The sequence below is a fragment of the Phyllopteryx taeniolatus genome, chromosome 16, assembly GCF_024500385.1.
Source record: "Phyllopteryx taeniolatus isolate TA_2022b chromosome 16, UOR_Ptae_1.2, whole genome shotgun sequence".
Taxonomy (NCBI): Eukaryota; Metazoa; Chordata; class Actinopteri; order Syngnathiformes; family Syngnathidae; genus Phyllopteryx; species Phyllopteryx taeniolatus.
Genome location: NC_084517.1, coordinates 3,564,848 through 3,586,865, shown reverse-complemented (window position 1 = coordinate 3,586,865; position 22,018 = coordinate 3,564,848). Strand labels below are relative to the sequence as shown.

General features: G+C 42.1%; 1 protein-coding gene across 5 annotated transcripts in view; it reads left to right on the top strand.

The window, feature by feature from the left end:
• rrn3 (RRN3 homolog, RNA polymerase I transcription factor) overlaps positions 1-22,018 on the top strand; it is a 31,042-nt gene that overhangs the window by 5,289 nt on the left and 3,735 nt on the right. For 2 of the 5 annotated variants that reach the window (XM_061750534.1, XM_061750535.1), the window contains 12 exons: positions 8,350-8,406; positions 8,497-8,586; positions 12,039-12,168; positions 12,262-12,321; positions 15,473-15,536; positions 15,670-15,739; positions 15,888-15,986; positions 17,688-17,783; positions 19,169-19,292; positions 19,419-19,549; positions 20,766-20,896; positions 20,998-21,185. In XM_061750534.1, coding sequence (XP_061606518.1) covers positions 8,350-8,406; positions 8,497-8,586; positions 12,039-12,168; positions 12,262-12,321; positions 15,473-15,536; positions 15,670-15,739; positions 15,888-15,986; positions 17,688-17,783; positions 19,169-19,292; positions 19,419-19,549; positions 20,766-20,896; positions 20,998-21,185 — 1,240 coding nt within the window. Of the gene's footprint in view, positions 1-6,127; positions 8,176-8,349; positions 8,407-8,496; positions 8,587-12,038; positions 12,169-12,261; positions 12,322-15,472; positions 15,537-15,669; positions 15,740-15,887; positions 15,987-17,687; positions 17,784-19,168; positions 19,293-19,418; positions 19,550-20,765; positions 20,897-20,997; positions 21,186-22,018 lie in introns of all 5 variants that reach the window. The other 3 variants (XM_061750533.1, XM_061750536.1, XM_061750537.1) reach the window with 3 other exon arrangements.

Here is a 22,018-nt window from a genome sequence, read left to right as displayed (position 1 = left end):
ACATGTAATGTTCTAGAAAGTACTGTCATTGCTTTTGTCCCATTTGACTGCACTCACACTTCCATCCATCCATTTTCTGAGCCGCTTCTCCTCATTAGGGTGGCGGACATGCTGGAGCCTATCCCAGCTATCATCGGGCAGGAGGCGGGGCACACCGGAACTGGTTGCCAGCTAATCACAGTTGATCAATATAATTAGAGTGTCAAAACATCAAGAAATAATTAGACAGTTTAATGTACACATTCTTTCTTTTAATTAAATTACTGTGACTCATTGTTTTCCAGTGCTCGACACCACAAACAACACAGCCACACATTTCCTGTCTGTCAAGTTTGACTGAAGGAAGATGGCTGATAGAACGCAGCACCGAAATTTAGATTTTAATCCCAACAAAACCGAGCAGGACAATAAATGATGTATCAAGCCAACTTTACGGGTTACGTAAATGGGGTGTTCGGTCCCTGGACGACGAGTGTCAGAGTTTGGTCCTCATTGCCGGCAGTAAGTCGGATTCACTTCCGGTGAGGGTTGGACTCCGTAAAGGCTGCCCTTTGTCACCGATTCTTTTCATAACTTTTATGGACAGAATTTCTCGGCGCGGCCGAGGCGTAGAGGGTCTCCGGTTTGTTGGCCTCAGTATTGCATCTCTGCTTTTTGCAGATGATGTGATTCTGTTGGCTTCATTAAGCCGTGATCTCCAACTCTCACTGGAGCGGTTCGCAGCCGAGTGTGAAGCGGCTGGGAGGAGAATCAGCACCTCCAAATCTGAGACCGTGGTCCTCAGTTGGAAAAGGGTGGAGTGCGCTCTCCAGGTCGGGGATTGGATCCTGCCCCAAGTGGAGGAGTTCAAGTATCTTGGGGTCTTGTGTGAGTGAGAGAAGAATGGAATCGACAAGTGGATCGGCCCAGCGTCTGCAGTTATGCGGACTTTGTATTGGCCCGTTGTGGTAAAGAAGGAGCTAAGCTGAAAGGCGACGCTCGTGACCGAAAGAACAAGATGCCGGATACAAGCGGGCGAAATGAGCCAGCCACAGCCTTCATCAGAGCTGTCTTCACTTCCTGGTGTGACGTGCCCCAAAAAATCTGATCGGACAGGGAAACTTTCAAATTAATCTGAGCCAACCGCGTCTGCCACTGCCGCCGGTGAAAAATGGTGTTCCAGGTGTGTGGGAGGATAAATGGTGTCAATCATCTTTGTGTGCGTGCATGTGTACAAAATATAGTGTCATAATCAAGGAGATGGCTGACAACAACACCAATCTCCCACATACAATTCCATCCTTTCGTCCACAGAAACTCAATATTTCTGCATCCCACAAATAACAAAAACTCTTCTGGGTGGGAGGCAGCTCAGGTACTATTTTTCAACTGAATGGAACATGAGGCCATTTCCACCTCACGAATGTTGTTGATGGACAGGGATTTGCTGTAAGGCATCTTAAAGACTGTCGTTTTGCAGTCCAAAAGAATGATTCCATTTGTTGTTTCGGGCGTGCCTGTAACTTGGTAGCAAAAATATTTGCGTTTTTCCACACCAAATTTCAGGCTAGTTACATTTAACTTATGAAGCCTGATCGAATGAGAGGCCAAACATCTTCTAAAGGCTCTTTCATGCAGCACTTGGCAAAGTGTCTGACGCCCTCGACTTTCCCATTCATTGTGTGTTCGCGTTTTGACGTGACGGCGAGCGTCACAAGACCTCTGCATTGATACGACGCTCGGCGTCGCGTCATCGGACGGAAACATTTTCTATTCTGGAGCATTGATGCAGTGATGTCAAAAAGCTTCCTTACTTTTGCACAAAATAAAAAAAAAATGAAATAAAAAGAATGATTCCTAAGACTGTGAGAATATTATAGGGACTGATGAGATGAAAGTTGAGCTTTTTTTGAAGGTGTGTCTTGTTACATCTGGTGTTTCAGAAAAACAACATCCTACCAACAGTTAAACATGGCGGTGGTAGTGTGATGGTCTGGGGCTGCTTCTGCCCTTCAGGACCTGGACAATTTGCTGTGATTGATGCAACCATGAATTCCGCTCTTTTACAGAAAATCCTAAAGGAGAATGTTCAGTTTCTGACCTCAAGCTGAAGCACACTTGGGTTCTGGAGCAGTGATGCTGGTAACGCATTACAAAGTAACGTAAGAGGATAAAACGTAATTTATTTAAGAAATACTCCAAAAATCCGCCATTTTGAGTAACACATTACTTTTCCTGGGAAAAGCATCATCAATGTCTCTCACCAAACAATAATTTGTAGCTGGTGATTCAAACAAAGAGCAGTCCAAGTGTGCAGTAGCATTTCACCAAGACCGCCCTATATTCCAACAAATGGAAGAAAGTGATTGGGAAATGCTGCAATTTGCTGGCAACCAGTTCAGGGTGTACCCCGCCTCCTACCCGATGACATCATTCTGTAACTTGTGTGGCGTACATTACCAAGTAATGGGTACGGTTAAGCTACGGTTATTCCTGCCGCTTGGCAGCTGCTGAAAGTAACTAACTAACTTTGTTACTTTTTAAATGAAGTCATCAGCAGTCACTAAGTTACTTTTAAGCTGAAGTAATCAGTACAGTTACTAAGTTACTTTTTCAAGGTAACTATGGCAACAATGTTCTGCAGCAGGATAATGATCTAAAAGACGCCAGCAGGTGGCTGTTTTTCATTGCGTACAAAGCCATGACTCTCGAAAAGTGGACCTTTTAATTCCATTTGGATAGTAAATGTTTTTTCATTTGCTTTTAGGTGGATTTTTATTCTTCTTGAACTCCCCGATTTCCGTAGTGGTTTCTGACGTTGAGTGTAGCCCAAGGGTGTACTGGGCCCAAAATTCAGCCCAGGAATTTAGATGGAGAGGCCTCCGATGCGCACAACCAAAGACCGAATTCTTTTGATCCTCCTGGCTTGCAATGAAGGCCCGAACACTAACCAATGAGCGGTCACCGTGATTTTAGGTCTCATCATTGTAGCGTATATTGGCCTTTGGATAAAACGTCATTTTTTTAAGAATGAAATTCGTCGAAGCAGCGATGCAGCAGTGTAACGTATGAAAAATGACGAGAAACTCATCATCTAAAGGTTGCTAAATTTGATGAAATACGAGTCCTAGATGACAGAGGTCTCCTTATTAAACTCAAAACACACACAAAACACAACAAAGAGTGGAATTTTATAGACTATTTAATGAAATCTACGAGGGATCTAGAGGGAAACACAAAATCATATCTCAATATAAAATACTCCCAACTTTGTACTCTTTACTCATAGATCAAGGATATAGAATGATTGTTTAAATTTTAGTCTTTGGGGCTTTAAATCAAGACAAACAGTTCTCAAAGTTTTGCAGTTGGACCTGTAAAGTTGACACACTGACATAGCCATCAAGGCATACATTTGGAATATTTCTGCAGAGTTAGTGAAATATCAAAACGGACATTTTATCTTCAGTTTAAAACAACCATTCTGGGTTGCAGTACTCTCAAACGCCCGTGGGTGGCGCCTTGCATGTATGTTTGAATATTAAGCAAATAGTTCATTGCTGTCCCCACGGTGACCGACTGATTAGCACATCTGCCTCACAGTTCTGAGAACCGGGGTTCAAATCCCGGCCCCGCCTGTGTGGAGTTTGCATATTCTCCCCATGGATTTTCTCCGGGCACTCTGGTTTCCTCCCACATCCGAAAAACATGCGTGGTAGGTTGATTGACGACTCTAAATTGCCCTTACGTGTGAATGTGTGCGCGAATGGTTGTTTCTTTATATGTGCCCTGCGATTGGCTGGCTACCCGTTCAGGGTGTACTCCGCCTCTCGCCCGAAGACAGCTGAGATAGGCTCCAGAACGCCCGTGACCCTTGTGAGGATAAAGCGGTACAGAAAATGGATGGATGGATAGTTCATTGCTGTATTTGCATTCCCTTGTCGATCTGTCCCAGCTTGGTTGCTATCTTCAAAAGAAGGAAAGGAATCTTTTTGAAGACGGGAATCAAGATTTGACGGGAAGCTGCTAATTAGGTTAAGGTCCAGTAGGCGTCTTCTTGTGGTTGTCTCGAACAGTAGTGCCGCTTGGAAGAATGCAGCTTACCAAGTTGCGGGGGAGTCACGGTGACACCTCAGATTGCGGGGAGCATGTCCGCTACATAATTTTTGCTGTATACACTGAATTCATAATACAATTGCCTTGCCAGTATGGTAGCCTTACACACGGCATCTCTACCGGTTGCTGCTTCCTGTTTCATTTTCATGGTGAGGAACAACAAGAATCAATGATGCTTGCAATACATAAGGACTAAACTATTTAACAATTTTGTATACCAAATCATTTGCATAACAAATGCATGGTCAGCTTGGTCTGATAGTTTGCCATTTTCCCCACTGTGCTGACTCTTGAGTCGTGCTGCTGGATCCTTCCGCCACTGAAAAGATCTGTCAGCTTTGCACATTTTGGTTCACGTCTGGTGTGGGGGTAGGGCGGCGCAGACGATCTGCTTTGGGCTCATTTGTTGCTTAACGACAATTGTTGGCACAACAGCAAGGATCCGACGAAGTCACTAATCATTAACACATTCTGCAGCCCGCAGGCTATAATTTACTGTATACCGGTAACTCCGGCCGGCGGACCGGACACACGGGCATGGCTTTGTTGACATAAGGCTACCCTATAAGTCGTCATGTATTTGTTGAATAGTAGTCTGTAATTATGTTTTGTTAAAAGATGGCTGTCTGTATTGGAATTTAAATAAGAATGACACCTATTAAAATAACAACAACAACAAAAAGATGCTTGGCCAGGTCTGTCTGGAATGGACCAGACGTTTGGGAGTTGTCCCGAAATTCCCAATTGCCACCCGCCACCCCCCCGGTGTAGCCTATATTCGGGTTGGAGCGCTCCAAGCTAGGCTTCCGTGAGGCCCACGCTGGCGCTAAATCGTCTCATGCTCACGATGCTATCGATCCCCTGCTGGTAACACTGACTCTTGTGCGCATCAAATGCCGAGTTTGACTTACAGCACAGGAAAATCCACTGCATATAACACTGCCTTTGCTCACAGAGCCTTGTGAGCTGCGGACTCTCAGGTTACATCCCGATGGCTAACGCTGATGCGTGCTAACGTGTCCGCATGAGGAAGAAGCTAGTCGGCTCACAGAACCCTCGTCCCTCATGCCACGCTTAAAGTCATTTTATAACTATTCAGGAGACAGGAAGTCATTGGCTGACTGTCGGCTTTTTGTGAGCTGGCCTTTAAATGGTTGTTTTTTAAGTACCGGTACTAAAAATATATATATATTTGATATCCAGTCCATCCATTCTCAACACCACTTATCTATCCTGTTTAGGGTCACAGGGCACTGAGGCCTTCCCCATCAGGTTTCAGGCGAAAGGGGACTACACCCTGAACTGGTCGCCAGTCAGTCACAGGGTTCATATAAACACAGACAACCATTCGCACTGGCACTGAGTGGGACCTGAACCCACACTGCCCGCACCAAAGTCAGGCCAGTGGACCCACTACACCATCAGTGACAACCTAGTTGAGATTTGATGTTTAATATTTGACTTTGAAATACATTCATAATGACATCGATCCGGACTTAAATTGCCCGTAGGTGTGACTTTGAATGCAAATGGTTGTTTTTTTGTGCCCTGCGATTGGCTGGCAACCAGTTCAGGGTGTACCCCGCCTCCTGCCTGATGGTAGCTGGGATAGGCTCCAGCACGCCCGCGACCCTAGTGAGGAGAAGCGGCTCAGAAAATGGATGGATGGATGGATGGATGACACCGATCCGGCCCCTCTACTTTTTAATCACCACGTCTTCCTAAAGTCAGATCTCCAACGCGACAAGCCAGACGAGTCTTTCAAGCCCGACATCAAATAAGTGCTATTTGCGTCTTACGTAAAGCACGACGTGGATAATTACTTTTTGTTGGCTCTGAAGCACTGGCAGCACTCAACACTGGCAAGCTTTAAATTCTGACTCTCAGTGGAAATTGGACACCTCACAGCATCACGGTCCCCGCATGTCTCACTCCCCACACTGTAAAACCAGAGGTGTTTTATCTTCACATAATTTTAGTAAATTCATGTACAGTTTACATAATAATTTTTATTTATGTAAATGTGCTGTAGGTGGCACGGTTGACAACTGGTTAGAACGTCTGCCTCACAGTTCTGAGGACCGGGTTCAAATCCGGCCTGGCCTGCGTTTACATGTTCGCATCCACCTCCGTGACAACAAGATGGCCAAGCACTGGGACGTCTTCACTGGTCTCGCTCGAACTCATCCGACCCATCTCAAGACTTGCTCCCCAACATGTTTCAGGAAGGCCTTCACTTCTCACAACACACTTGTCAGACTGTTATCTTCTGGGGTCATCTTCATACTCTTCTGAAACACGGCTGGCATCATCTGGAAGCATTGGCCTTTTGGCATTTTTTTGCTCTTTATTTTCCAGTGCTAACATGTTTTTCTTTTTTTTTTTTGCTGTTTTTGTCATCTGTAAATGTATATATTGGATTTTCTTTTCCAAAAAAAGAGAAAGAAATACAACTGATCTCGTCTGTCCTCAGAAACTTAACAGCGTAGGGCATGGTTAGTACTTGGATGGTAGACCCCCATTCGTCTACCAGGTGCTTTAAGCTATTTCACATGAGCCTGACAGACAGAGGGTGCTACGATAAAAAGTGAAGATTCACGAAATGCATTTTTTCCATTTCAGGCTTGAAATAGCCTATAAAGGACAAAGTGTTGTTGTTTCATTTCATCTTATTATCTCAGAAGCTAAGTGAAGAATCATAAAATAGTTTTCCCTTTCAGGCATGAGGTATGCTATAAAGGAGAGGTTTTGTGTTTCCTTTCAGTTTAAGGCCATACTACTCTTAAAAACACCCGATCTCGGAAACTCAGTGAAAAATCACTAAATATGTTTTTTTCCATTTCTGACATGAGGTTGCCTCTAAAGGACAGTTTCAGGTTGAGTTTCAGCTTTCTACCCTGACAACATCCGATCTTAGAGGCTAAGTAGAGTTAGCCCTGGTTAGGACCTGGAACTGAGACCGCCTGGCAGTACCAGGTGCTGTAACCTTTTACATTCACTTGACCGACAGGGTGCTGTGCCAAAAAGAATCACAAATCGCAATTCCATTTAAGGCATTAGGGTTAGGTTTCCTTGCAGTTTATGGCCATATTCCCCTAAAATAGCCAATTTCATAAATTCAGCAGTGTGGGACCTGATTTGTACTTGGATGGATGACCGCCTGGGAGTACCAGGTGTCTTTTTCTACTTTGGCATTATTCTGACGAAGCGAAGAATCACAAAATTTAAGTTTCCAGTTCAGGCATGATGGCTAAACAAAACTTTAGGCTTGCAGCTGTACAACCCTGAAAACGCATGATTTAGTTTGGTCTCATAAGCAAAGCAGGGTCAGGACTGGTTAGTACTTGGATGGGAGACTGGGTGGGAATACCAGGTGCTGTGACCTGTTACATTAGTTTAGCAGAAAAAGGCCTTCTTTTTTTTTAAAATTGATAATCTATTCCCTCAATTTAGTAATATGTACCCTAAATTTACTCATCTGTATCCTCAATATAGTAATCTGTAGCCTCAGATTAACAGTGAATTTTATTTTTCTCATACATCGGCACCAGGGGTCTCAGTAGTATTATACAAAAGATAGGGAGTGTATTTTTTTCCCTCCACATCCCAAACATAGTAATGTTTAACCAGCCATTTTACAGGCATTTTGTATTTGAGCTATGCCTTTCCAATCCACTAGATGTCCTCATTGAGCAGCATTGCGCTTTGAGACGCTGAGATATCCGAAAAAGAAGCTCCCTTGGGCTAAATAGGAGCGTACGAACGTGGCTGTTTACGTTCTTAAACTATTTGACTTTCGAAGCGGTGAATATATTCCCCATTGACAGTGAATAGAATGATTTAAATACCGAGAGAATTTTGTTTTCCATGTAATTATGAGACCGTGTCACGATTTACCCCCAGTTGCCGTAAATCTGCAACATCTGAGAAGCTAACCTAGCAAAAAAACAACAAGCGCTGGTTTTCCTCATTCTCCCGAAAAGCATGGAGATGGACGGTCGGGATTTTCTGAACACTCCCCCTTTAAAGACGGTCAGGTTTGGCTGTAGCGTTGTGGAAACTTTAGCCAAGTATAAACAGGTGAGTAGTCTGATCCACTGTTTGTTTTACTGGTTCGAGAAACCATTAAACAAAGTTATCTATAAAGTCTGTATTTCCCATATTGTCTTTTATTATTATTATTATTAAATTATTATTATTTTTTTTATATGTCTGTTTCCGTGAGTGATAAGCTGTTTCTCTCGTTGTGTGAAGGGAGACTTGAGTGACTATGAACTGCTGAAGCATCAGCTGGCTAACCCTGACATAAAGGTAAAGCGTATCCACTGTTCAACAAGCACTGGAACCATTCATTGTTTTGATGGGCTGTCACAGATTTGTGTATGTTCGCTCTCGTCATAGGATGCACAGATTATTACTTGGCTACAAGAATTTCGGAATTGTGTCGCCCAGCTCACCAAAGACCACGAACAACTCATCTACGCTATCTTGGTCAGTGTGGTGCAACTGGATTCAGTTAATTTACATGGGCCAATATAATTACATTATTCACGTATATAATAGGTCAAGGGCTACATAATTAAAATGTTTTTTTTTTTTACCCTTTGTTAAACATGCTGAAACCAGTTTATGGAGGTAGAAGCTATGATAAGCTGTTAAATCTATTTTTAGAAAAAGATCAGATTTGTGGTACATGTAACAAATCAACTTAAGCTGTAGTTTAACATTCAACATCTAGACTTTCTGGAAAGCTTTTTTCCTGTGACCTTTTTCCATTTTTTTGGATGACTAATATAAAATAAATAATGAATAATAAAAACAAAAAATAAAAATATTCAAACTACGGGTAGTGAGTGGTTCCCAGGCCGGACTTTTGATACCTTGGACCTATGCTGTACACTGTTCTCTACAATAGAATGTATGACGAATGTAAAGAAAACCTACATTTCTAAATAGACATGTTGACAGTGCTACTAATTTAAATCTTATGACATACAATTATGAAATATAGTAATCCCATGCTTTAGAAGAATCATCATCGTCATGAACATGCATGCATTTTACCCATCATAGTGAACACACCCACTTGTTAGTGGAACACACTGGAGCAGGGGGGCAACTTGAATAAACCCAGTTTGGGGTATCTGTGTCTTGTTCAAGGACACCACAGCCGCTTGTCCGGGAGTTGTTGGTGGATGGTCCGGTAGGGGTCTTGAACCTAGGACCCCACGGTGGCAGGCAATGATCTTAACCTTTGGGCCACGGCTGACCCAATCACTGTTCACTTACTGCGGATTCAAAGCTTCGACAATGTTTTTCTATTAACTGCACATCATCGGTAAATTTAACTGTATTCGCTATTAGCTCATAAATTTGATAATTTCCCGCGGCACACCAGAAGAGGTCTCACGGCACACTGGTTGGGAATCACTGGTTTAAAATACAAGCCGGAGTCCGGGTTTCATTAAATAAATTCACAAATAACCAAAATAGCCCTACGTATAGCTAATGTACACACACATAATATTACAGTAGGAGTAGAGAAAAAAAAAATAAAATAACTCCGCTAAGTCAAATAGAAAAACAGGTCGATGCAAAATTTCTCCCTCGAAACACCGGCGTTAAAAAAGGAAAAAAAAAAAGGTTCCGCCCAGAACCATGTTTGCGTCGCCGGGATCAATGTTTCACATGGATATTTAATGCAGACAGATGCAGTGTTGGGCCATAAATAATCTTTGCCAAAAACGACAGACAACCGTCTGTGATTTTTATGAAACTGTTAGATGTGTAACGTACATATAACATGCTAAGTATGAATGAGCCGAATGGTAGTGACTTTTTTTTTTTACCTTGAATGGTAATTCCTAGCGCGCTAATGCTAATTGCGATCGGTAACCGTTTCGCATTTAGCATCTTGCTGTTTCAAATAATGTACACCAAATGTATACCATACACTGAGTATCAACATAAGCAGTTTCAGGATCGAAGTCCATCCCTCATAACTGAGAATAACAGGCATGTTAGTTGTTAAAATAATAATAATACAATTATTAGTGGGGCGGGGGCGTATTATTCAACAAATAATCAATAGGAGAATAGATTCTGAAAAAGATTCTGTAGTGACAGCCCTTCATTACGAACAATGCCAAATGCAAGTAAAGAGCAATTTATAGCTTGACTACAATACTGTAGTTAAAAGGAGCAAGACAAAGCTAATCTTTCTGGAAAGAAGTTGGGGTTCTGACGTACTGGTCTATTTCCCATGATGGTTTGCACTGCTTACACAGGTTGTTCGAAGGAACAGTGCTCCCTATCAGGTGGTGCAGTGAAATAATTGATTTTTCAATCACTTTATTCAGCAAACTTTAACAAAATGCATTCATCAAAAGTACATGCAAAACACACGCTGAAAGGAAATGAATGCATATATGAAATGTTTACATTTATCTAAATAATACAAGAAGTATTTGGTCGCTACTTTGTGGCTTTTCTGTATTGCAGGGATTTTCTGGCAAGAAACATTCGTGATGAATGAGAGATCACGTTATACTGAATTACAGTATGTGATAGGCTTCTTAACTCATTCTTTGCCAATGCCATCCAAAGACGTCATTCAGAATCGAGCTATTCGAAAGACGTCAGTGGTGTTTTTTTAACGGGGATAGGTGGGGGAGGGTCATGTGCAGTTTACGTGTGATTGCCAAGCCTCTGGATAGCTGCAATGAGGAATGGCACCCTGTAGAGGGCAACAACGCCTTGAGGTGAACATCCCTCCCTCAGATTGAAGAAGAAGAAGGAGGAGGCGGCGTGCAGGAGACAATGAGAAGACACAAGCATAATGGCAGAAAGGAGAGAAGACAACATGAAAATACATCTCCAAAAAAGCTTTCGGTAGTAGAATTTTATTGCGCCAAGGCAAGAAAAATATTCCTGCAACCGACAGGAATGACTCATTTTTGTCTCGGGCCGCATTGTAGTTATGATTTCCCTCAGAGGGACATTAGAGCAGTGAAACCATATAAATGTTTAATCACCAAATCATATTATTACCATTACACAACAAATTGAGGGATAACTAGTTTTGAAATCAGAAGACAAGGATAATAGTTTGTTCAAGCTTTTTTTTTTTTTTTTTTTTCCACGTGCCACTACAGCAATTTCAACAAGGTATTTTTATACTAATAGTTATATTTCTAAACTGCACAGGTTGTGCTTCGAGCAGAAGTAGGGACTGGTTTCAAGGACAATGACAACCACACAAGATCCCATTCGCCGGCACCAAAGAATAAAATCCAGATGTGGATAAAACTTTGCTCGATTTTATGTGCGAGGTAATAAATAACCTGGACTATTGAGCAAACGGTAGAAGAAAGTGCAAGTGCGGGAGCACCATTGGTTCATGCATTTTTTTCGTGTAATGTAAATTCTGTACATAGTAATACTTTTACTATATTTAAGTACTGTCAAAATTACTTTCTCAGGGTTGTTTAAGTTCAAATGTTTGAGATTTTCACTAAAGAAAAAACATTGTTGGTGTCTCACCAAAAGGCTGTTTTCTGTTTTTTTTTTCTCCCCCAGAAACAGATTTGGCTGAAAGAAGCCTATATTTGACTGCTGGTTACAAAAGAACGGTATAATATTGAGACAAACTGTATTTTTCGGATCAAAGAAGAGAGTAAGCTTTCTTTTGTTGTTTACATAGCCATAGTACACAATATTCTCTGGGGCTTGAAAAATGAGTGAAATTCCTCGAAAATGCCTGGTAGTTTAGTGGGGTTCCCAGCTCAGTAAACGGCTGTGAGCGAATGAGTTAATATCAAAATATTGTCTCTGAAGACCTTTCACTGTCTCTGTATGATCAGAGGGAGTGCCCAATATCTAAATTAATAAAAAAGCCTCTTGCTTATGTGCTATAACTCTTCCTGTTTGTGTGCGTTTTGCAGAGGCTTCCCTGGGTGGGTCGGAGCCAGGCAGTGGTGGAGGCGTACATGGGCTTCCTCAGTAACCTGGTGTCGGCGCAGACTGTCTTCCTGTGTGCATGTCTCAAAATGGTTGTCTCCCACTTTTCGCCCAGTAGGTTTCTACCTTGTGACAGTCCCCTCCCCCTCCCCCAACAATATAAGCAGCGTGTTTTGGGGAATAATGTGTGTGTGTGCTTGCTTCCAGAAAGAGTAACCGTCTGTGAAGAAGGAGTCGAATTCTCGGATTCAGATGATGAAGACCAAAGTATGTCTCTTTCCTTATACTTCCAATAAAATGTATATATGTGCATGCAAATCAGTCGCCTTTAGGTGTAATTGGCAGTTCTGAACTCAAAATAGGCCATTTGCGTGAGTCGTATAGATCCGATGAGAAGATCTTCCTGGGGAGGGGTGGGTCGCTGTCGTCATAGGCTGTTTCGTACGCCTTGAACGCTGGCAGCTAGATCCATTCCAAAGACAGATGTAATTTCTTAATATTACTCCGCGGCAGACTAATATGCGAGCACACACCGCTTTGGATAAGTCACCGGAGTTGACGAGACCACAAAAAACACTTCCACCGCTTCTGCTGCAAAGAATTAATGGTGCTTTTACTCCGTTACAATGATGTAAATGCAGCTGGCTCCTATTAGTGATCAATTATTGCTTATTTATCATCTACTTCGTGTGCGAGACTTCGACTTCCGCATTGGCCGCTGTTCTAATTTAAGCGCTAGTGACGTTTAAGTCTAGTTCACCAATCAAACGACACAAGGAAGTCACATGACCTCACACAACGTCTTCCGTTGGGCTTCCCGGGCATAGATGGGTATTAACGCTAGATAAGCCAGCCCGGCAGATTGTCGTGCCTCCGTGGCAGCCATTTTGGGAAGGTCGTCGTTGCCATGACGGCAACGGCGCGCTACTCGTGTTCACATTAGACGATCAAAAAACAACAGCTTTCATGTACTGTAGTATTTGTCTGGCACTGCCCGATGACAGCTGGGATAGGCTCCAGCACACCCGCGACCCTTGTGAGGATAAGTGGCTCAGAAAATGGATGGATGGATTGATGTCTCTCCAAACTATTTCAGCCCATGTATAACTTGAGAAAAGCACTGTGCAAATGTTTTTGTTCTTTATTTATTCATATATATATATATATATATTTTTGTATTGTTTGTGCTATTTACTCAGTACTTGAGTAATTATTTCAGTGTGTACTTTTTACTCTTACGCAAGTAATATTTTGGAGGATTGTTTGATTACCCAGGCAGAATTTGTAAGATGTGTACAATTCTTTCAAGAAAACATGAAGGACCAGGCGAAACATATTTCATTTTATTTTAATGGGATTCAAATTAAACTGTCAAGCATTTCAGAAAAGCATTATCATTAAACAAAACATAACCATAAAGAAATTAATGATGGTTGTTGTTCAGTCATACTAAAATAAAAAAATAAAAAAATAAATTAACAAAACAAACTAAAAAAACATTCTGCCTGGGTATGTAACTTATGAGCACAACTGTACATACAGCCCCTTTCCAAAAACTTTGAATATCATGGAAAAGTTTATTTATTTCCATAATTCCATTCAAAAATTTAAACAATTTCAAGTATGTATTATATTATTATTTTTTTTACATAATTTGGTCATGAAATCAGGAATTAAAAAAAAATTGAATACTGTGAAGAAATCGCCATTTACGCCTCAGTTTTTGTAGAAAAAAAAGAGAAAGAAATTAGTGTCACATTAAATCACTCAAAATATGGCACTTTCAAAACGATATGTTAATCTCCAGTACGTGGTTGGAATCCCTTTGCTTTAATCACTGCCTCGATGTGCCGTGCCATTGGCTGGGAGTCATGGAAGCCCAGATTTCCTTGATGCCTGCTGTCTGTTCTTTGTTTTTGGGTCTGGTGCTCCTCATTTTTCTCTTGATAATACCTCATACATTCTCAATGGGGTTTAGATCCGGCAAGTTGGCTGGCCAGTCAAAGACTGTGATGGCATGGGCATCCAACCACGTTTTGGTGCTTCTGGCGGTATGGGCAGGGGCCAGGTCCTGCTGGAAAATGAAATCTGCATCTCCATACAGCTCCTCAGCAGAAGGAATCATTAAGCCCTGTAAAACATTCTGGTAGACTATTATGGTGACCTTGGATTTAAGAAAGCAGAGTTTACCAACAACTGCACTTGACATTGCACCCCAAATCATGACTGACTGTGGATATTTCACACTGGACCTCAAGCACCTTGGGTTCTGTTCTTCACCCGTCTTCCTCCAAATCCTTCGACCTTGATTCCAGAATGAAAGGCACCTTTTACTTTCATGGGAAAAGAGGACCTCGGACCACTGGCCAAGTAAGAGGACTGGACTCCTCCTACTTGGCCCAGTTGAGACGCTTCCTACGTTGGCTCGGGCCCAGAAGTGGCTTGACCCGAGGAACCCGACAGTTGTAGCCCATCTCTCGGCTGCGTCTGACTGTGGTGGTTTTATACTACAGGGTATATATACAAAAATATTTAAATATTGGAAAAAAATTGAAAGTTATTGTGGTGTGAGCCAAAGTCACGTATTGCTTCTATCTTGATCAGTTTTTTTTTATTAAATGTTAGCTGTTTTGTGAAATTTAATATTTTATAAATACCTTTATATATATATATATATAATTTGTAAAATAATTACATATTTTGGTGGGTAAAAATATGCTTGGCTGGTGGATCTACCGGCAAAGCCAGCCGAAGAGTCAAAAAGTTAGCTTCGGACACTGCCCTTGCATCAGAGAGGCCAAAGAGTTGGACAACTGTGTAATGCTTGCTAAGCACTCATAGCACATCATAGCAATCCAATATGTCCAGAGGAATTTAGAACAATCTGATTGTTTTTGGTCGACCATCCTGCCTTTGACCCATGAAAGGGTGCACTGTTTGAGAATCAATGAGATCTAATTCACACTGCCGGCAAAAGGTGTGGTGCTGACAACGCTTTGCTATCCGGTTTGAAAGGCCAGAGCATCCGGACTAGATCTAATTTGGATTTTTTTGGCCCAAGATTGAATTTAATGTGCAATTATTATTATTATTTTTTAAGACGAACAATAAGCATCTAGGACCAATATACTACTTGACAGCGCCAATTGCTTTCAACACAATAGGCATTAGAAAAATATGATTCAAGAGCACACCCAGGTCCCGTTATTGAGGAATACCCTCACACAAGGGCGTAGTCCCGCCTCTTTTAGTCTCTTAACACCACCCAGACTTTGTTCCCCCTTTCTGTGCTGCTACCATTTATACAGTGCACCGATGAGGGAAATAAAGTAATGATAACGTTTGACTTCCTTACCTTAAGATTTGTATGAATTTTATTTATTTTTTTTAACACACTGCTGTACAATAAATTGTTCAGATCTCCCCAGAAATTTCAACCAGTGCCATCAGGCCTTGCAGCTCATCACCAGATATGTCCCATCGTAAGTCATTTGTATTTTTGCATCTGTGTTTCATTATGAAATAATCATCCAGGCTTTTAGCTCGTGTCATGTTGAAAGCTTAACGCAATTGGGCTTTGTTTAGTGCCTAATGTTCTGCTCTTCCTTATTTCAGCACAAGTCACTTTCTGGTGCCCATTTTGCAAAACAGCTTTCCTTTTGTTCAAACGTCTTCCAGAACCCAGGTAAGCAACTGAAAAATACACGACATTATTCTTATTATTTTATTTGTTAATGTACTCAACAGTAGTCAGAACGCATACTAGCGTCTCGCAAACAACTTACCTTCATTTCCAATGCCCAAGTCCATATGGAATTTTTGGTTCTCTGCAGGAGTGTTATGTTCACAACCTCCTGAAAGTGACTGTGTACATACCAACAATTCGACGAGACATACTGGAGATCATCATTGGACAGATGCTCAAACTGGATGTAAGTGTTTCTGCTCTTAAGTGTTTATTTTCGGCAGGTATAAAGCCCCTTTTCCACTACACTCTACCTATCCAGTTTTCCGTCACTGTATGTGGCACTACCGGCCTCAATTTGGGGTTGGTAGGCTTATCTTCAACAAAAGCAGACTGCCTCAAGTCATTGCATGAAACTGCTCGGATGTCAAGTGTTTGAAGCTGCCTTCTGCAAACGAATCGGTCAGCGAGAAACACGGAAACTCGCCGCACACTCCGCGATGCACTTGAACCTGATTGGACCGGATCATTGCAAAAAAAAAAAGACAACTGACCCCCCACACATTGAACAATTTGGTCGATGGACGGAAATGTGGAAGCTGATCTACGAACCAGGCAAACCAAGGATTGCGTCTGGCAAATGGGCAAAATTGCAGTGCAGGTAATTTAGCATATTTTGGGAGGAGTAGTATGTGAGTTAAGTACTGCAATATGACTTATCAAACTTGAGACAAATTGCCATTGCTGAGTTTGCCTTTAGAAATCCCTTGTCTGAAAGGAAGGTGCGAACATCACTGCTGTGTGCGTAACCATGACCGGGAGACGCAGGCGGAATCATCCAGCAGAATGTCGGGAAGGATGCACCAACATCACGACGTGTTTGTCGCAACACTTGTCGCAGTACGGCATGCAGCCTTACTATGCTACAAGCGTGTGGAAATGTTTTACCCAAAAATGAGACCGGTAGTACTATCCTCAAAAAACAAAAGGACAAGTGAAATAGAAACAGTGAAATACGTAATTTTTTGGAGGCTGGTTACGATGTTCCGTCTTACAACACAATATGCTACGGAACACAAGATAGGACCGTTGAAGACAAAAAAATGTGCAGGGTACCCAATTATTATCATTTATTTTATTTTTTTTCCATTTTTGTTCTGTTCGGCTTAAGCAATCACAGCCTCAAGTCTCCTTGGGTATCTTTCTACGAGCTTGGCACACCTGTTTGGGGCAGCCATTTTTCGGTCTTTCCAGAGATATTCGACTGGATTCAAGTCCGGGCTCCAGCTGGGCCACTCGAGGATATTCACAGGCTGCTTCTGAAGCTACTCCTTAGTTATTTTGGCTGTGTGCTTTGGGTCAATGTCGTGTTGGAAAGTGAATTGACGCCCTAGTTTGAGTTCCAGAGCGCTCTTGAGCAAGTTCTCTTGAAGAATTTTCTGGCCCGCCAGAGTATGCATCAACTTTGTTTCTTGCTAAAATTCCAAATTGGCTTCCCTTTTAAAAAATATTGAGATATTGCAAGCATTTTTTTTGTTACCAACCCCAATTTTAAAATAAAATTGATTCATACTGTAGTTGAACAAAAAGTTTGTACTGGCTTTTGATTTCAAAAGTAATTATCCATAGACGTCACTCCGAGTGGAACCATAACTGCGATGTGGCCCGTGACAAAAATTAGTTTGACACCCCTGTTTTAGAACCTTCAAGTGTAATACCCTTGGTTTAGATCTGCGTTCTCTTTATTTACATCGTCAAAAAAAGAATCTTGGCATAAGTCTGTTTTGGTGACAGTGTGAATCAAAAGAAAACATTCTTTGTAAAATTAGAAACTTTGCTACAGCTCATTATTAGATGTCATGAGCTGATTGAAGGGGTACCTAATGTGAATGCACAATGATGTCATAGTTGTACATGAATTGTAACATACAATTATCACCTGTTTTAGGTGAATGCGTCCCGCTCAGAGATCGAAGAGGCCGAAGAGAATGCGCTACAAAGCCAACGGGCAGACAACTCCACTGAAGCGGCCCTCTTTGATATGGTACATAAGAATCTTTTTCTCCCCCATCATGGGCCCTGGGCCCCTTTCTGTTTGCAGTGGTGACGGATAGGCTGACAGATGAGGTTAGACTGGAATCCCAAATGGACCATGATGTTCGCAGATGACATTGTGGTCTGCAGTGAAAGCAGGGAGCAGGTGGAGGAACAGTTTGAAAGGATTATATAGTTATATATGCATGAATGAGAAGGGTGGAGGGGGAAGAGTGAGGCTACATGGAGAAGAAATAGCAAGGGTGGAGGACTTTAAATAGTTGGGGTCAACAGTCCAGAGCCATGGTGAGTGTGGTAAGGAAGTGAAGAAATGGGTCCAAGCAGGTTGGAACAGGTGGAGGAAGGTGTCAAGTGTGCTGTGTGACAGAAGAGTCTCTGCTAGGATGAAGACCGAAGTTTATAAGACAGTGGTGAGGCCAGCCATGATGTACAGATTAGAAACAGTGGCACTGAAGAGACAACAGGAAGGAGAGCTGGAGGTGGCGGAAATGAAGATGTTGCGGTTCTCTCTAGGAGTGATAGGATTAGAAATGAGCCCACAGGATATAAAATACGCACCTTGGTAGACTGTCTGATACATTTAATGTGCATATAAACCAACTCATGGTGCAATATGATACAATTCAGTCCACTTAAGAATCGATATGATTTGACATAATTTAGTATCCAGGACAACAAATATAGTCGTGCCGTTGTGCGCTGTACTTTGTGTTATCTGTTTATACTTTAGAACACACTGCACTGTAGCCTAATCTAAAGTAGCTTGCAAGGCAGAAGCGATTTGTAATTTTTTCGCAAATCACCTTCTTCTGCAAAAGTATTGGACCAGAGCACTCTGGTCTCTGAGGATTTGACATGAAAATTCTTGAGAGAAAGTTTTATGGACTCTTGCAGGCGAAATGTGGGAACAATTTTTTAAAACTACCTGTTGCAATTATTATGCTCCCTTTCTAGTAGTAGAACAAGCAGAAGCGATGCTTTTAAGCTCATCTGGTAACTATATTGCGGTGGAAATCATTTTCATTGTGGTGAATGACTTGTGGAACACGTGATATAAATGCTCAACACAACCAGTTGCTCCTTCTGCTTTATGGCAACAGTTGGATACACAGCTTTATTCTAACTCCTGCCATCGAACGGTGGAGCATTTAATTGTCCTGTCTGTAACTTTTTGTGGCTAACATAGATAGAGGGACAAGGATTTAATAGTCATTAGTAAATAATTTCCTGAAACAAATTAAGTGCAATTGGGTAGTTTCCACTTGGACACTTGGACCTGCAGTGTAAATCCAGCCTCAGCAAGGTCTATTTTATTGGTAATATTTTTACCCCCCCCTTTATTTTTTTGTGTGTGTGTGCACGCATTTATGGAAGGATGAGGACCTGCCGACAGGTCCGCCCTCCAGTTTGGGGACCATGGCCCACCCGGTGGCAGAGAGGCTTGATTCGCTCATGGCCGTGTTGTTGGCGTACATCAAGGATGTCTGCTATGTCAACGGTAGTGATTACCTCTCTCTATTTTCTTTTCTTTGCACTCCTTGACCAATAGGAGTGATTAGAATCCAATTCCTTTGTTGATTTCTTTTACTCAAAGGTTTTCAAATCCTCTTGTCCTTTCTTTCAGGTACTCTTCATACAGACAAAACAAAGGAACTGTACAGGGACATGTTGAATGTGTTCGACAAGCTCATCTTGCCCACCCATGCTTCGTGTCACATCCAGTACGTGATTTTTTACCTCTGCAGCTTCAGGCTGGTGAGTCTCCTCCTCATCCTCCAGCATACAATAAAACGTTGACAAATGATGTCAAAATTTAGCGTCACCCTCTTGATTTGTTCCGCCAGTCCATTTGTTTTTGCTTTCATTGTCTGCGTGTTTTCTGATTAAAAAGCCCACACACTTTTCCCTATTGAGCCTATTTGTTTAGTGTTTCTTTAACGCTGTCATGTCCCTGCACTCCACACTTTAGGAAACACTTAAATCAGTGGTTCTCAAGCTTTTGACACCGAGTGGCACCTAAAAAAAAAAAAAACTTATTTCTCCAAGTTCCACCACCACGACCAACATTTGAATACAGTCGCGTAGTAGGCCAGTATCGTAAAGTATGTGAACATACCTCAAGCAAGCCTTAAACGAACGCCCTCTCCTGAGCACCGGTGACCACCAACACACGTTTTTATAATGCAGTCGGCGCGATCCATTATTGTTGGTCACGAGTGTGTCCAGTTGCATTTGAGTTGACAAGATAAAGCCCAGTGATCGTAAAGATGAGATGCGGTGATATCGGAGTACAAGATTTTATTGCAGTAGTCTGACATAGTGCAATCGTGAAAGACCAAATTTGTCTTGTAGTCTGATCCACGCATTATATGTTGTCTGTCTCAGACGTGTTGTCTGTCCCACACGTTTGTTTGTTTCTAAATAAATTTATTGGTTGTCCGATATTTCATGCGTCAAAAGACACATGCTTGTGGATTCACATTTACTGTACACGATGGCGACGCGGAGTAAATGTCATTGATCGGATCGGCGAATTATGGCACTGAAGCATAAAATGCTAATTATGGGCCGATAATTTATTTATTCATTTATTTTACCAAAGTTAAGACACTTTTGTTTGCCGTCGCTGTTGGGCAGAAGCACGTCTTCGAGCGCGTTCTTCTTTGTTGGTTTTCGCCCACTTTCTTCTTCGAGGTCGGCGGACTGTAGGGATCGAAACTGGGAACCGAAATTTATAAATTTGAAAGATTCCGTTAGTCCCGGTTCCAATCGGTGCTCGGTTCTCGCAATCCTAATCCTCAGTCTGTGTGGTTGATCGTAGCATGGACACCGGCTCCTGCTCGCCACGCTGACCTACCTCTTAACTGTTTTAGTTTATTGTTGTTTGCATAAGGTGTATGAGTCTTTTGCAAAGCCCTATATATTGTAAGTGGAATGTATTCGTCTTTATTTATTATACTTTCTTGTTAAGGCCCTAGCTGAAGCTTTCCTGGAGCACTTGTGGAAGATTCTGCAGAGTCCGTCTCAACCTCCCGTCCACCGCCAGGCTGCTGCTGGCTACATGGGAAGCTTTCTTGCCAGAGCCAAGTTCATCCCTGTGCTGTGAGTTTATTGGAAATGTGAACACAGTTCAAGTTAGCAATTTCCTCTTGTTCGAAGGACGTGCTAGTGTTCTAATTGAGCATGCACTTTCCCTCCTGCAGTACAGTACGGGCGTGTCTGGACCTGCTCATCTCGTGGATCCAGTGCTATATTGACAGCCAAGACAGCAAAGGCAGGCAGGCCTGCTGTGACATCAACCTCCATGGACCGTTCTACACCGCCTGCCAGGCTGTCTTTTACACATTGATCTTCAGACATGGAGCAATTCTGGCAGGCAACATGAAGACAGGTGGACATCTCCACACTCTTTTATTGACCATGATTCTTGTATTATCGAAAATAGGCGTCGGGTGCGTTTATTCACTCATCTGGGAAGGTGGTAGTGTTGGGCATCAAGAATCGAGAACCGATTGGAACCGGGACTAACATTAACGAAGATCGCGTACGAAGACGTGCTTGTGCCCAATGACGGCGGCGAGCAAAGGTGTCTTGACTTGGTTAAAATAAATAACCAGTCACCTCAGTACAAACGCTTGGATTAAGATTATATTGTGCGAAGGAGGCTTTCTGCGATGTGAAAAAGTCTGGCACGCTCCCTCCCGCGCCGAGCCTCAGCCTATACCGCGGTCAACTTCAGCGAAGTCAATTGGATGACTGAACCAATAATATGCCAACATTGAGGCAGCTAACAAGTTAAATGGTGGGTTGCACTCTTGCACTGATGGTTTTTAGCATTTATTTTAGGCTTTTAACAAACGTAAGAGATGATGACAGACACAAAAATGTCGTCTTGCAGAGCATTTGGTGCTGTTCATTACTTTCTTTCTTGCGTCTCGTTTTACTTTTGTTTTTACTGGTGTCGCGTGATTTTCGTGCCAAAATGCTGAGTTCCAGTGCGTACTCTTCAAAATAAAAGACTACATGCGGAAAAGAGGAAGTCGAGTTAAAACTTGTACAAATAAACCATTTGACATGTTAAAACAATCTCAAATAACTTTTAACAATGCTATATTTAACTTTTGGCTGAAACCTTAATTCATGAATATTAAGTCAATTGGGTTAGTTCCACACACATTGCCTTTTAGTACATAGGTTTGATATTAATACTGGTTATAAAGAACC